The following is a 16,426-nucleotide window of genomic DNA, read 5'->3' on the forward strand; positions in this document are numbered from 1 at the left end:
CACTGCACCCTGTCTCCAACGCCAGTATAGAACCACCACCCACCTGAAACACTGCACCCTGTCTCCAACACCAGTATAGAACAACCACCTGAAACACTACACCCTGTCTCCTGTCTCCAACACCGACATAGAACCACCACCCACCTGAAACACTGCACCCTCTCTCCAACGCCAGTATAGAACCACCACCCACCTGAAACACTGCACCCTGTCTCCAACACCAGTATAGAACCATCACCCACCTGAAACACTGCACCCTGTCTCCTGTCTCCAACACCAGTATAGAACCACCACCCACCTGAAACACTGCACCCTGTCTCCAACACCAGTATAGAACCATCACCCACCTGAAACACTGCACCCTGTCTCCTGTCTCCAACACCAGTATAGAACCGCCACCCACCTGAAACACTGCACCCTGCACCCTGTCTCCTGTCACCAACACCGGTATAGAACCACCACCCACCTGAAACACTGCACCCTGTCTCCAACACCGGTATAGAACCACCACCCACCTGAAACACTGCACCCTGTCTCCTGTCTCCAACACCAGTATAGAACCACCACCCACCTGAAACACTGCACCCTGTCTCCAACACCAGTATAGAACCACCACCCACCTGAAACACTGCACCCTGTCTCCTGTCTCCAACACCAGTATAGAACCACCACTCACCTGAAACACTGCACCCTGTCTCCAACACCAGTATAGAACCGCCACCCACCTGAAACACTGCACCCTGCACCCTGTCTCCTGTCTCCAACACCGGTATAGAACCACCACCCACCTGAAACACTGCACCCTGTCTCCAACACCAGTATAGAACCACCACCCACCTGAAACACTGCACCCTGTCTCCAACACCAGTATAGAACCACCACCCACCTGAAACACTGCACCCTGTCTCCTGTCTCCAACACCGATATAGAACCATCACCCACCTGAAACACTGCACCCTGTCTCCAACACCAGTATAGAACCATCACCCACCTGAAACACTGCACCCTGTCTCCAACGCCGGTATAGAACCACCACCCACCTGAAACACTGCACCCTGTCTCCTGTCTCCAACACCAGTATAGAACCACCACCCACCTGAAACACTGCACCCTGTCTCCTGTCTCCAACACCGGTATAGAACCACCACCCACCTGAAACACTGCACCCTGTCTCCTGTCTCCAACACCGGTATAGAACCACCACCCACCTGAAACACTGCACCCTGTCTCCTGTCTCCAACACCAGTATAGAACCACCACCCACCTGAAACACTGCACCCTGTCTCCTGTCTCCAACACCGGTATAGAACCACCACTCACCTGAAACACTGCACCCTGTCTCCTGTCTCCAACACCAGTATAGAACCACCACCCACCTGAAACACTGCACCCTGTCTCCAACACCAGTATAGACCCACCACCCACCTGAAACACTGCACCCTGTCTCCAACGCCAGTATAGAACCACCACCCACCACCCACCTGAAACACTGCACCCTGTCTCCTGTCTCCAACACCAGTATAGAACCACCACCCACCTGAAACACTGCACCCTGTCTCCAACACCGGTATAGAACCATCACCCACCTGAAACACTGCACCCTGTCTCCAACACCGGTATAGAACCATCACCCACCTGAAACACTGCACCCTGTCTCCTGTCTCCAACGCCGGTATAGAACCACCACCCACCTGAAACACTGCACCCTGTCTCCTGTCTCCAACACCAGTATAGAACCACCACCCACCTGAAACACTGCACCCTGTCTCCAACACCAGTATAGAACCACCACCCACCTGAAACACTACACCCTGTCTCCTGTCTCCAACACCAGTATAGAACCACCACCCACCTGAAACACTGCACCCTGTCTCCTGTCTCCAACACCAGTATAGAACCATCACCCACCACCCACCTGAAACACTGCACCCTGTCTCCAACACCGGTATAGAACCACCACCCACCTGAAACACTGCACCCTGTCTCCTGTCTCCAACACCAGTATAGAACCACCACCCACCTGAAACACTGCACCCTGTCTCTAACACCAGTATAGAACCATCACCCACCTGAAACACTGCACCCTGTCTCCAACACCAGTATAGAACCACCACCCACCTGAAACACTGCACCCTGTCTCCTGTCTCCAACACCAGTATAGAACCACCACCCACCTGAAACACTGCACCCTGTCTCCAACACCAGTATAGAACCACCACCCACCTGAAACACTGCACCCTGTCTCCAACACCAGTATAGAACCACCACCCACCTGAAACACTGCACCCTGTCTCCTGTCTCCAACGCCAGTATAGAACCACCACCCACCTGAAACACTGCACCCTGTCTCCAACACCAGTATAGAACCATCACCCACCTGAAACACTGCACCCTGTCTCCAACGCCGGTATAGAACCACCACCCACCTGAAACACTGCACCCTGTCTCCTGTCTCCAACACCAGTATAGAACCACCACCCACCTGAAACACTGCACCCTGTCTCCAACGCCGGTATAGAACCATCACCCACCTGAAACACTGCACCCTGTCTCCTGTCTCCAACACCAGTATAGAACCACCACCCACCTGAAACACTGCACCCTGTCTCCAACACCAGTATAGAACCATCACCCACCTGAAACACTGCACCCTGTCTCCAACGCCAGTATAGAACCACCACCCACCACCCACCTGAAACACTGCACCCTGTCTCCAACGCCGGTATAGAACCACCACCCACCTGAAACACTGCACCCTGTCTCCTGTCTCCAACACCAGTATAGAACCACCACCCACCTGAAACACTGCACCCTGTCTCCAACGCCGGTATAGAACCATCACCCACCTGAAACACTGCACCCTGTCTCCTGTCTCCAACACCAGTATAGAACCACCACCCACCTGAAACACTGCACCCTGTCTCCAACACCAGTATAGAACCATCACCCACCTGAAACACTGCACCCTGTCTCCAACGCCAGTATAGAACCACCACCCACCACCCACCTGAAACACTGCACCCTGTCTCCAACGCCGGTATAGAACCATCACCCACCTGAAACACTGCACCCTGTCTCCTGTCTCCAACACCAGTATAGAACCACCACCCACCTGAAACACTGCACCCTGTCTCCAACGCCGGTATAGAACCACCACCCACCACCCACCTGAAACACTGCACCCTGTCTCCTGTCTCCAACACCAGTATAGAACCATCACCCACCTGAAACACTGCACCCTGTCTCCAACGCCGGTATAGAACCACCACCCACCTGAAACACTGCACCCTGTCTCCAACGCCAGTATAGAACCACCACCCACCTGAAACACTGCACCCTGTCTCCAACACCAGTATAGAACCATCACCCACCTGAAACACTGCACCCTGTCTCCTGTCTCCAACACCGGTATAGAACCACCACCCACCTGAAACACTGCACCCTGTCTCCAACGCCGGTATAGAACCACCACCCACCTGAAACACTGCACCCTGTCTCCTGTCTCCAACACCAGTATAGAACCACCACCCACCTGAAACACTGCACCCTGTCTCCAACACCAGTATAGAACCATCACCCACCTGAAACACTGCACCCTGTCTCCAACACCAGTATAGAACCACCACCCACCTGAAACACTGCACCCTGTCTCCTGTCTCCAACACCAGTATAGAACCACCACCCACCTGAAACACTGCACCCTGTCTCCTGTCTCCAACACCAGTATAGAACCACCACCCACCTGAAACACTGCACCCTGTCTCCAACACCGGTATAGAACCACCACCCACCTGAAACACTGCACCCTGTCTCCAACACCAGTATAGAACCACCACCCACCTGAAACACTGCACCCTTTCTCCAACACCAGTATAGAACCACCACCCACCTGAAACACTGCACCCTGTCTCCAACGCCAGTATAGAACCACCACCCACCTGAAACACTGCACCCTGTCTCCAACACCAGTATAGAACCACCACCTGAAACACTACACCCTGTCTCCTGTCTCCAACACCGACATAGAACCACCACCCACCTGAAACACTGCACCCTGTCTCCAACACCAGTATAGAACCATCACCCACCTGAAACACTGCACCCTGTCTCCTGTCTCCAACACCAGTATAGAACCACCACCCACCTGAAACACTGCACCCTGTCTCCAACACCAGTATAGAACCATCACCCACCTGAAACACTGCACCCTGTCTCCTGTCTCCAACACCAGTATAGAACCGCCACCCACCTGAAACACTGCACCCTGCACCCTGTCTCCTGTCTCCAACACCGGTATAGAACCACCACCCACCTGAAACACTGCACCCTGTCTCCTGTCTCCAACACCGGTATAGAACCACCACCCACCTGAAACACTGCACCCTGTCTCCAACGCCGGTATAGAACCACCACCCACCTGAAACACTGCACCCTGTCTCCTACACCAGTATAGAACCACCACCCACCTGAAACACTGCACCCTGTCTCCAACACCAGTATAGAACCACCACCCACTTGAAACACTGCACCCTGTCTCCAACACCAGTATAGAACCATCACCCACCTGAAACACTGCACCCTGTCTCCAACGCCGGTATAGAACCACCACCCACCTGAAACACTGCACCCTGTCTCCAACACCAGTATAGAACCATCACCCACCTGAAACACTGCACCCTGTCTCCAACGCCGGTATAGAACCACCACCCACCTGAAACACTGCACCCTGTCTCCTGTCTCCAACACCAGTATAGAACCACCACCCACCTGAAACACTGCACCCTGTCTCCTGTCTCCAACACCGGTATAGAACCACCACCCACCTGAAACACTGCACCCTGTCTCCTGTCTCCAACACCAGTATAGAACCACCACCCACCTGAAACACTGCACCCTGTCTCCTGTCTCCAACACCGGTATAGAACCACCACTCACCTGAAACACTGCACCCTGTCTCCAACGCCAGTATAGAACCATCCTGCCCTCGCCAGGCTGCGCTCCGTTACCCCCAATGACGGAAACCGGGCGAAGGTGGAGATACGGAACAGTTCTGAGGGGAAAATAAACATAATTTTATAATGGTTATTATATAATCAACATTATCTCTATTGCACTTTCTAACAATACTTAGAGAGCAAAATGCTTTAATGTGTACACTACTTTGAGGTAGTGTGTGTAAAGTGTTTGTACCAGTCAAAAGTTTGGACACCTACTCATTCCAGGGTTTTCCTGTATTTTTACTATTTTCTACATTGTAGAATAATAGTGAAGACATCAAAACTATGAAATAACACGTATGGAATCATGTAGTAACCAAAAAAGTGTTAAACAAATTAAAATATATTTTATATTTGACCTTCTTCAAATAGCCGCCCTTTGCCTTGATGACAGCTTTGCTCACTCTTGGCATTCTCTCAACCAGCTTCACCTGGAATGTTTTTCCAACAGTCTTGAAGGAGTTCCCACATATGCTGAGCACTTGTTTGCTGCTTTTCCTTCACTCTGCGGTCCAACTCATCCCAAACCATCTCAATTGGGTTGAGGTCGGGTGATTGTGGCAGCCAGGTCACCTGATGCAGCACTCCATCACTCTCCTTCTTGGTCAAATAGCCCTTACACAGCCTGGAGGTGTGTTGGGTCATTGTCCTGTTGAAAAACAAATGATAGTCCCACTAAGCCCAAACCAGATGGGATGGAGTATCACTGCAGAATCCTGTGTTGGCCATGCTGGTTAAGTGTTCCTTGAATTCTAAAATAAATCACAGATAGTGTCACCAGCAAAGCACCCCCACACCTCCTCCTCCATGCTTCACAGTGGGAACCACACATGCGGAGATCATTCGTTCACCTACTCTGTGTCTCACAAAAGACACAGCGATTGGAACCAATCAAGTTTCTTCATCATATTGGTGTCCTTTAGTCGTGGTTTCTTTGCAGCATTTCGACCATGAAGGCCAGTGAACTTATCCTCTGCAGCAGAGGTAACTCTGGGTCTTCCTTTCCCGTGGCGGTCCTCATGAGAGACAGTTTCATCATATCCTCTGCAGCAGAGGTAACTCTGGGTCTTCCTTTCCTGTGGCGGTCCTCATGAGAGTCAGTTTCATCATAGCGCTTGATGGTTTTTGAAACTTCACTTGAAGAAACTTTCAAAGTTCTTGACATTTTGCATATTGACTGATCTTCATGTCTTAAAGTAATGATGGACTGTCACTTATTTGAGCTGTTCTTGCCATAATATGGACTTGGTATTTCACCAAATAGGGTTATCACCCCTACCTTGTCACACCCCTACCTTGTCACAACACATCTCATTGGCTGAAGAAGGAACGACATTCCACAAATGTACTTTTAACTTGGCACACGTGTTAATTGAAATGCATTCCAGGTGACTACCTCATGAAGCTGGTTGAGAGAATGCCAAGAGTGTGCAAAGCTGTCATCAAGGCAAAGGGTGGCTACTCTGAAGAATCTCAAATATATATATGTATATAATGCGTATCAGGTGTAAAGTGTGTGTGTGTGTATATAACACGTATCAGGTGTACGTTTAAGGTGTGTGTGTGTATATACACTGACTATACCAAACATTAAGGACACCGTCCTAATATTCATTAATAATATTGAGTTGCACCCCCCTTTCGCCCTCAGAACAGCCTCGATTTGTTGTGGCATGGAGTCTACACGGCGTCGAAAGCGTTCCACAGGGAACCATTCTTGGTACACACGGGAAAACGGTTGAGTGTGAGAAACCCAGCAGCCTGGCACCTACTACCAGACCACGTTCAAAGACAATTAAATCTTGTGTCTTGCCCATTCTCCCTCTGAATGGCACCATACACAATTCATGTCTCAACTGTCTCAAGGCTTAAACATCCTTCTTTAACCTGTCTTAAGGTGTACCTGAGGAGTTGCCATACTGCAGGATGTGTCTAACGTGTGTATAACATGTACATGGTGTATGTGTGTGTGTAAGGTGTGCACCAGGTGTATATTAAGGTCTGTGTACCTGAAGAATTGTCGTACTGCAGGTCTGCTGGAGCTCCGTTCCGACAGAGACCCATGAGGAACGGGCTGTTCTGGAGCTGAACCAGGGTGTCCATTTACAGACCGGTTAGACAGGCTAGATATACGGGTTATAGAGTCTAGATATACGGGTTATAGAGTCTATATATACGGGTTAGAGAGTCTAGATATATACGGATTAGAGAGTCTAGATATATACGGATTAGAGAGTCTAGATATACGGGTTAGAGAGTCTAGATATACGGGTTAAAGAGTCTAGATATACGGGTTAAAGAGTCTAGATATACGGGTTAAAGAGTCTATACGAGTTAGAGTCTATACGGGTTACAGAGTATAGATATACAGGTTGTATAGTCTAGATATACAGGTTATAGAGTCTATATGGGTTATAGAGTCTAGATATATCTAGAGTCTAGATATACAGATTATAGAGTCTAGATATGGCCTCTAGATCGAGTTTTTAGATGAAGTTCTAGATTCTTAATATAGTTCTAGAGTTTTAGAGTTTGTAGAATGAGAGAAAAGGAAGGACCATTCTCCTCAGGGAGAGAGGGATGAGTAACCCAGGGCAGGGGGAATAAACACACACTTACACACACACACACACACACTCACACACACACACACTCACACACACACACACTCACACACACTCACACACACACACTCACTCACACACACTCACACACACACTCACACACACTCACACACACTCACACACACTCACACACACTCACACACACTCACACACACTCACACACACAAGCTGGAACAAGTGAGCTGAAAGAAGTTATTTGCCTAACGTGTCCCATCAGCCTGTAAATGAAAGGCTTTTCTACTGAGAATAGAAAGCTACAGAGACACATGATTAGATGGTGCTACTGTTCGTCTGTGATAGAAGAACAAATGCCATTTAGCAAACACTTTTATCCGAAGAGACTTACAGTTACGCATGCATACATTTTATATAAAGGTGGACGCGGGAATCCAACCCACTATCGTAGCAAGCACCATGCTCATCTAACGGAGCTACAAAGGGCCGTCTGTCTGATACCACCAGAGGAGGAAACACCACTCTGTCCCCTTCTGATGACTCCACAACGATTCACCTCTTCCCCGTCTCTCTACCCTGGTCTCACCGTCTCTGACACCGACACCACTCGGTCTCCTTCTGATGACTCCACAACGATTCACCTCTTCCCTGTACCCTGGTCTCACCGTCTCTGTCCCCTTCTGATGACTCCACAACGATTCACCTCTTCCCTGTACCCTGGTCTCACCGTCTCTGTCCCCTCCTGATGACTCCACAACGATTCACCTCTTCCCTCTACCCTGGTCTCTGTCTCTGACACCGACACCACTCGGTCCCCTTCTGATGACTTCACAACGATTCACCTCTTCCCTGGTCTCACCGTCTCTCTACCCTGGTCTCACCGTCTCTCTACCCTGGTCTCACCGTCTCTCTACCCTGGTCTCACCGTCTCTCTACCCTGGTCTCACCGTCTCTCTACCCTGGTCTCACCGTCTCTCTACCCTGGTCTCACCGTCTCTCTACCCTGGTCTCACCGTCTCTCTACCCTGGTCTCACCGTCTCTCTACCCTGGTCTCACCGTCTCTCTACCCTGGTCTCACCGTCTCTCTACCCTGGTCTCACCGTCTCTCTACCCTGGTCTCACCGTCTCTCTACCCTGGTCTCACCGTCTCTGTCCCCTGGTCTCACCGTCTCTGTCCCCTGGTCTCACCGTCTCTCTACCCTGGTCTCACCGTCTCTCTACCCTGGTCTCACCGTCTCTCTACCCTGGTCTCACCGTCTCTCTACCCTGGTCTCACCGTCTCTCTACCCTGGTCTCACCGTCTCTCTACCCTGGTCTCACCGTCTCTCTACCCTGGTCTCACCGTCTCTTCCCTGTACCCTGGTCTCACCGTCTCTCTACCCTGGTCTCACCGTCTCTCTACCCTGGTCTCACCGTCTCTCTACCCTGGTCTCACCGTCTCTCTACCCTGGTCTCACCGTCTCTCTACCCTGGTCTCACCGTCTCTCTACCCTGGTCTCACCGTCTCTCTACCCTGGTCTCACCGTCTCTCTACCCTGGTCTCACCGTCTCTCTACCCTGGTCTCACCGTCTCTCTACCCTGGTCTCACCGTCTCTCTACCCTGGTCTCACCGTCTCTCTACCTTGGTCTCACCGTCTCTCTACCCTGGTCTCACCGTCTCTCTACCCTGGTCTCACCGTCTCTCTACCCTGGTCTCACCGTCTCTCTACCCTGGTCTCACCGTCTCTCTACCCTGGTCTCACCGTCTCTCTACCCTGGTCTCACCGTCTCTCTACCCTGGTCTCACCGTCTCTCTACCTTGGTCTCACCGTCTCTCTACCCTGGTCTCACCGTCTCTCTACCCTGGTCTCACCGTCTCTCTACCCTGGTCTCACCGTCTCTCTACCCTGGTCTCACCGTCTCTCTACCCTGGTCTCACCGTCTCTCTACCCTGGTCTCACCGTCTCTTCCCTGTACTCTGGTCTCTCTGTCTCTCCGTCTCCAACCGACACCACTCTGAACGCATGGCTGTGTGTAATGGGGCTGAGATATGGGGTTTGGTGTTAATGTAAAACAGGATGAATCTAAACAAAAACGCACTCATTCACATACACACACACACACACACATACACCCCCCTGAGTATGGGGGGTCAGCCCTCTCCCCCCGATTGGAACATCCCTCCTGGTGGACTTTAGGTCTCCATGACAGAAGAGATTAACCAGCTATAAGGAAATAAAGATGTCTGAGGGAGATACCAGGCTGTCCTTCTTCACGGACGCTGATGACACCTGGAGGAGAGAGAAAAGTCACGTTAAAAAAGGCCAATCTGTAGTTTCTACGTCCATTTCTAGACTTTTACAAGAATGATACAATACTCACTGATTCATCATTTATAGATGCCTCATGAGCTTAGTTCAACGATCATACTTCATCAGAACCCAAAATATTAAATTGTTTTATATGTACACAAATACTGTACAGCTTCAAAAACATGGATATCATAAACTAGGTTAGGGTTAGGGTTGGGGTTGGGGGGGTTAGGGTTAGGGTTGGGGGGGTTAGGGTTGGGGTTAAGGTTGGGTTAGGGTTGGGGTTAGGGTTGGGGGGGTTAGGGTTAGGGTTGGGGGGGTTAGGGTTGGGGTTAGGGTTGGGTTAGGGTTGGGGTTGGGGGGGTTAGGGTTGGGGGGGTTAGGGTTGGGGTTAGGGTTGGGGTTAGGGTTGAGGTTGGGGGGGGTTAGGGTTGGGGTTAGGGTTGGGGAGTTAGGGTTGGGGTTAGGGTTGAGGTTGGGGGGGGTTAGGGTTGGGGTTAGGGTTAGGGTTGGGGTTGGGGGGTTAGGGTTGGGGTTGGGGTTGGGGGGGTTAGGGTTGGGGTTAGGGTTGGGGGGGGTTGGGGTTAGGGTTGGGGTTGGGGGGGGGATTGGGGTTGGGGGGGGTTAGGGTTGGGGTTGGGGGGGGTTGGGGGGGTTAGGGTTAGGGTTGGGGTTGGGGGGGGGTTAGGGTTGGGGTTAGGGTTGGGGTTGGGGGGGTTAGGGTTGGGGTTGGGGGGGTTAGGGTTGGGGTTAGGGGTGGTTAGGGTTGGGGTTAGGGAGGGGTTGGGGTTAGGGGGGGGTTGGGGTTGGGGTTAGGGTTGGGGTTAGGGGGGGGTTAGGGTTGGGGTTAGGGTTGGGGTTAGGGTTGGGGTTAGGGGGGATTGGGGTTAGGGGGGATTGGGGTTAGGGTTGGGGTTGGGGTTAGGGGGGGTTGGGGTTAGGGTTAGGGGGGGTTGGGGTTAGGGTTGGGGTTAGGGGGGGTTGGGGGGGTTGGGGTTGGGGTTAGGGGGGGTTGGGGTTGGGGTTAGGGGGGGTTAGGGTTGGGGTTGGGGGGGTTAGGGTTAGGGTTGGGGTTAGGGGGGGGTTAGGGTTGGGGTTGGGGGGGTTAGGGTTAGGGTTGGGGTTGGGGGGGTTAGGGTTAGGGTTGGGGTTGGGGGGGGGTTGGGGTTAGGGGGGGTTAGGGTTGGGGTTGGGGGGGGTTGGGGTTAGGGTTAGGGGGGTTGGGGTTGGGGGGGGTTGGGGTTGGGGTTAGGGTTGGGGTTAGGGTTGGGGTTAGGGTTAGGGGGGGTTGGGGTTAGGGGGGGGTTGGGGGGGTTAGGGTTAGGGGGGGGTTAGGGTTGGGGTTAGGGTTGGGGTTAGGGTTGGGGTTGGGGTTGGGGTTGGGGTTAGGGTTGGGGTTAGGGGGGGGTTGGGGTTAGGGTTGGGTTTAGGGGGGGGTTGGGGTTAGGGTTGGGGTTAGGGGGGGTTGGGGTTAGGGGGGGTTGGGGTTAGGGTTGGGGTTAGGGTTGGGGTTGGGGGGGTTGGGGTTAGGGTTAGGGGGGGGTTGGGGTTGGGGTTGGGGGGGGTTGGGGTTAGGGTTAGGGGGGTGTTGGGGTTAGGGTTAGGGGGGGTTGGGGTTGGGGTTAGGGGGGGTTAGGGTTGGGGTTAGGGGGGGTTAGGGTTGGGGTTAGGGGGGGTTAGGGTTGGGGTTAGGGGGGGTTGGGGGGGTGGGGTTAGGGGGGGTTAGGGTTGGGGGGTGGGGTTAGGGTTGGGGTTAGGGTTAGGGGGGGTTGGGGTTAGGGTTAGGGGGGGTTGGGGTTAGGGTTAGGGGGGGTTTGGGGTTGGGGGGGTTGGGGTTAGGGGGGGTTAGGGTTAGGGGGGGTTGGGTTAGGGTTAGGGTTGGGGTTGGGGTTAGGGGGGGGTTTGGGTTGGGGTTAGGGTTGGGGTTGGGGTTAGGGGGGGGTTAGGGTTGGGGTTGGGGTTAGGGGGGGGTTGGGGTTGGGGTTAGGGGGGGGTTAGGGTTGGGGTTGGGGTTAGGGGGGGGGTTAGTGTTGGGGTTAGGGGGGGTTGGGGTTGGGGTTAGGGTTGGGGTTAGGGTTAGGGGGGGATTGGGGGGGGTTAGGGTTAGGGTTGGGGTTGGGGTTAGGGGGGGTTGGGGTTAGGGTTAGGGTTGGGGTTGGGTTTAGGGTTGGGGTTGGGGTTAGGGGGGGGTTGGGGTTAGGGTGGGGGTTAGGGTTGGTGACAGTTCTTCAAGCAGATATTTTAAAAAGCTTGGCGTGATTACATATTGCACACCACACGTACTTTTGCTTAAATCCTGATAGCGTTGTCACAAACTAAATAGAAAATGTGTCTGCTCTGGTGTGGACACGTGCGCTCTAGCCAACAGCTCTCAGACACGGCGCCGGTAGGTTAGTCTACATGATGACATTATTATGGATTAAAAAAAACTATATTTATCAAGTCAAACAGCGATCATCATGTCACCAGAATAAGGCACATCCACCACCCTGTGAAGTTCATCATTTATGTCACCATGTTGCCTAATAAACTGCGTCATTTCCTGAGTCATACTGGGAGGACCACACAGCACATCATCACGTAACTCCACATTGAGTTAGTGATATAGTAACCATCACATCTATTTGTGCATTAAGCATCTTCAATCCAAAATTAAATCTAGAAGAATCGGCTTCCTATTTCGCAACAAAGCATCCTTCACTCATGCTGCCAAACATACCCTCGTAAAACTGACCATCCTACCGATCCTTGACTTCGGCGATGTCATTTACAAAATAGCCTCCAACACTCTACTCAGCAAATTGGATGCAGTCTATCACAGTGCCATCCGTTTTGTCACCAAAGCCCCATATACTACCCACCACTGCTACCTGTATGCTCTCGTTGGCTGGCACTCGCTTCATACTCGTCGCCAAACCCACTGGCTCCAGGCCATCTATAAGTCTCTGCTAGGTAAAGCCCTGCCTTATCTCAGTTCACTGGTCACCATAGCAGCACCCATCCGTAGCACGTGCTCCAGCAGGTATATTTCGCTGGTCACCCCCAAAGCCTATTCCTAATTTGGCCGCCTTTCCTTCCAGTTCTATGCTACCAATGTCTGGAACGAATTGCAAAAATCACAGAAGCTGGAGACTTATATCTCCCTCACTAACTTTAAGCATCAGCTGTCTGAGCAGCGTACCAATCCTTGCACCTGTACATAGCCCATCTGTAAATAGTACACCCAACTACCTCATCCCCATATTGTTATTTATTTTTGGCTCTTTTGCACCCCAGTATCTCTACTTGCACATTCATCTTCTGCACATCTATCACGCCAGTGTTTAATTGCTAAATTGTAATTATTTTGCCACTATGGCCTATTTATTTCCTTACCTCCCTAATCTTACCTCATTTGCACACACTGTATATAGATTTTATTACCTATTGTGTTATTGACTGTACGTTTGTTTATTCCATGTGTAACTCTGTGTTGTTGTTGTTTGTGTCGCACTGCTTTGCTTCATCTTGGCCAGGTCACAGTTGTAAATGAGAACTTGTTCTCAATTGGCCACCTGGTTAAATAATTGTGAAATAAGAAATACAAAAATAAAAACAGCTATCATAATTAGATTTATTTTTTAAATATAAGGTCTGACTTTACTTACATAAAAACTGTGGATGGAAACATGGTTAGTCCTTGTATCCATAGCTCTGTCCATGAATTTGAGAGTGGTTACATTTCTACAGCCCCATCCCTCAGCTGTTTACCAAATCAGACGGGGAATGTTGCTTTGTTATTGTTTGAACTACAGATTGCCGCTTTAATAGACTATAGCCAAGTTTAGGCATACTGGTTGATTCCCTTGTAATAATTAACTCAAACAGCAGCAGGTGTGGCGGAAGAGAGAAGGCCAAGACGGTGGCTTGAAAATACGTTTTTTTACCGAGCAGCGCACTAAACGAGTTTCCAGTCAATCCTATTATTGGTTTTATTAAGAACTTCCCTGTGAATGAGATCATTTATTTCGGAACGTAACAAAAAGAGTAAGGAAGAAGCTAGCCGTTCTATTGCTAATCAACAAGAGATGAACGTGCTTATAGCTGCCATAACTATGCTCGCCCTATGGATAATCTCACTTTCGAGGGCTGTTGGTGAATTTAGAGTTCCCCTCTTTACGGCATACTCCATGCAAACCTCCACCCTCCAAAAAAAAAACGATATGGACTGACATCGTGGCTACCCTCTGCTTACTCATCAACTTCAGGTCTGACGCCATTGAGAAAATGGTAAGCGCAAACACCACGGTAATCGAAGGCTTAAAAAAAATACTTGAGTTTGCATGTGGTGAAATGAAGGAAGTGAAAATGAGAGTGGCTAAAGTTGAAAAGAGTGTCCGAGGTGGAGAATGAGGATGTGTGACGCAAGGCTATCCGCATCTGCTAAGAAGTTATGCCTGCAGAGAAGAACAAATTTGGTGACACCATCGACTTTGTGCATCGCCTCGGCAAGAAGAAACAGCAAAACGATTCAAGACCAAGTGGTATCGTCATCCTCTTCACTGCCAGATTCTACAGAGATGCTGTCTGGAAAGCTGCTAGGAAGAACGCCTTCCTTCAGAGCCATGGTCTGCGTTTCGCCGAGCATCTCAGGCCGGAGGACATAGAAAGAAGGAACAAGTTGTGGCCAACGATCGAGAAAGCACGAAATGAGGGAAAGGCTGCTTACTTCGTCGGAGGACGAGGCTTCATCAACGGTTCAGAAATCCAAATTCCTCCCTAAAATCTCACCAGAAGGAACAGATTGATGGTTTCAGCCATGGTATTCTCATTGTCGTTGTACTGACTACCTAACAAGCCTCGGGCGACAATTCTTCAGACTACTCAGGTACCTCAATCATCTTAGTTTGTTCTTATATGATCTTAGTTTGTTCTTATATGACCAGACCAGGAGAAAGACTATTTTGTTTACAAATTCACGAAGAAGACAGCGTTTTATTTATGTATTTTGTATGCATACAGTAACTAAGATCACTTTCATATGCACTTTATATTTAGTTTGAATTTGTATTGATCAGAATTATTATTATATTATTATTACACTAAAGAGAGTTTATATTCTCTCTTACTGCAGAGAACACTTGGTTTGATCTTGAACATAATTGTCTGTTGAGTTGAATTTCAAGAGCCGGATAAATACTTTTTATAGTTTAAGTTGACTTAAATGGTGCAGATATCGGTTCCTTATAGCTTACGTTCACTGCTCCTACATTTTTGACTCATCCTACAGCTAATACCTTTGTTGTTTTGTTTAATTCTATAGTTTCTCTTAATGAAAGATGGTGTTACGAAACAATGTGAAGCGCAAGGCCTTACATTATTTACAAAACAACTTCGAACAGATATATATATATATATATATATAAAAAATTTAAATATATATATATATATAAAAAATTTAAGAGTCCCACTCCATTTCTGCTGATGCCAACTTCTGGAAGTCACAGTGAGGCAACAATATTTGGCTTTCCCATGGCTCTGAACGCTCCGCTAGGGTCATTACAATGAAACATACCTTTGGTGGTAATATTCTACACTCGGACTGGATAACATATACAATTTTAGGTCAGTTAGGATCACCACTTTATTTTAAGAATGTGAAATGTCAGAATAAATAAAAAATAAAAAACCTTGACTTTGTTGTCCTTAAGCCATTTTGCCACAACTTTGGAAGTATGCTTGGGGTCATTGTCCATTTAGAATACCCATTTGCGACTAAGGATTTTTTTCTGTAAGGCTATTATAACTCTCTATACAAATGGTAAGAGCTCTACCAAACTTAAACATGGCCCCTCACCTAGATTTGAGTTGAAGAGAGGAATTAGGCAAGGTTGTCCTATCTCACCGTATCCATTTGTATTAATCCCCCAACTTCTTACAAATTCTATAAATAATAGTCCTGTAAAAGACATTTCCATAGCCGGTAAATTAAATATTATATTATTTTTTGAAAGACGCTAGTCAGATTGCCATATCGAAATCATGGCTGTCAAAGATTGTGTGACACCCTCACATTATGGTATTCCAGTGAAAGAAGAACGTACATATTTAGGCAGAACCATTACAAAGGATCAGAAGTCTAGAGGCTTACTAAATGTTAACCCTCATATTAAAAAAAACCCAGAAGAAGCTAAATCAATGGCTACATAGGGACTTATCTTTAAAAGGTAGAGTCCTAATAACCAATGCTGAAGGCATCTCTAGACTAACATATGGCGCTCTATCTTTATATCTTGACAGTAAAATAAGCAAGGAGATAGACCAGATGCTTTTCAACTTTCTGTGGAGAAACCGTACACATTACATTAGGAAAACTGTTATAATGAACACTTATGAGTATGGTGGGCTGAATTTTCTGGACTTTACTACCTCAGATAATACTTTCAAGCTCAATTGGATAAAACAATTCCTAAGCAGACACACTTCTATGTGGAACTGTATTCCTCATCATGTCTTCTCTACATCTTCATGTTGTTTTTCAATAATAATATTGACAAATCTCCAGTGAAACTGTTTTT

General features: G+C 49.2%; 1 protein-coding gene across 6 annotated transcripts in view; it reads right to left on the minus strand.

The window, feature by feature from the left end:
• LOC129867916 (inhibitor of apoptosis protein-like) overlaps nt 1-16,426 on the minus strand; it is a 128,195-nt gene that overhangs the window by 94,088 nt on the left and 17,681 nt on the right. For 3 of the 6 annotated variants that reach the window (XM_055941398.1, XM_055941397.1, XM_055941404.1), the window contains exons 2-4: nt 9,816-9,848; nt 7,007-7,082; nt 4,936-5,050 (exon numbers count right to left, since the gene is read on the minus strand). In XM_055941398.1, the coding sequence (XP_055797373.1) occupies nt 4,936-5,050; nt 7,007-7,082; nt 9,816-9,848 (224 nt within the window). Of the gene's footprint in view, nt 1-4,935; nt 5,051-7,006; nt 8,133-8,217; nt 8,721-9,815; nt 9,849-16,426 lie in introns of those variants that run through there. The other 3 variants (XM_055941403.1, XM_055941402.1, XM_055941399.1) reach the window with 3 other exon arrangements.

Source organism: Salvelinus fontinalis, chromosome 13 (assembly GCF_029448725.1).
Source record: "Salvelinus fontinalis isolate EN_2023a chromosome 13, ASM2944872v1, whole genome shotgun sequence".
Lineage (NCBI taxonomy): Eukaryota > Metazoa > Chordata > Actinopteri > Salmoniformes > Salmonidae > Salvelinus > Salvelinus fontinalis.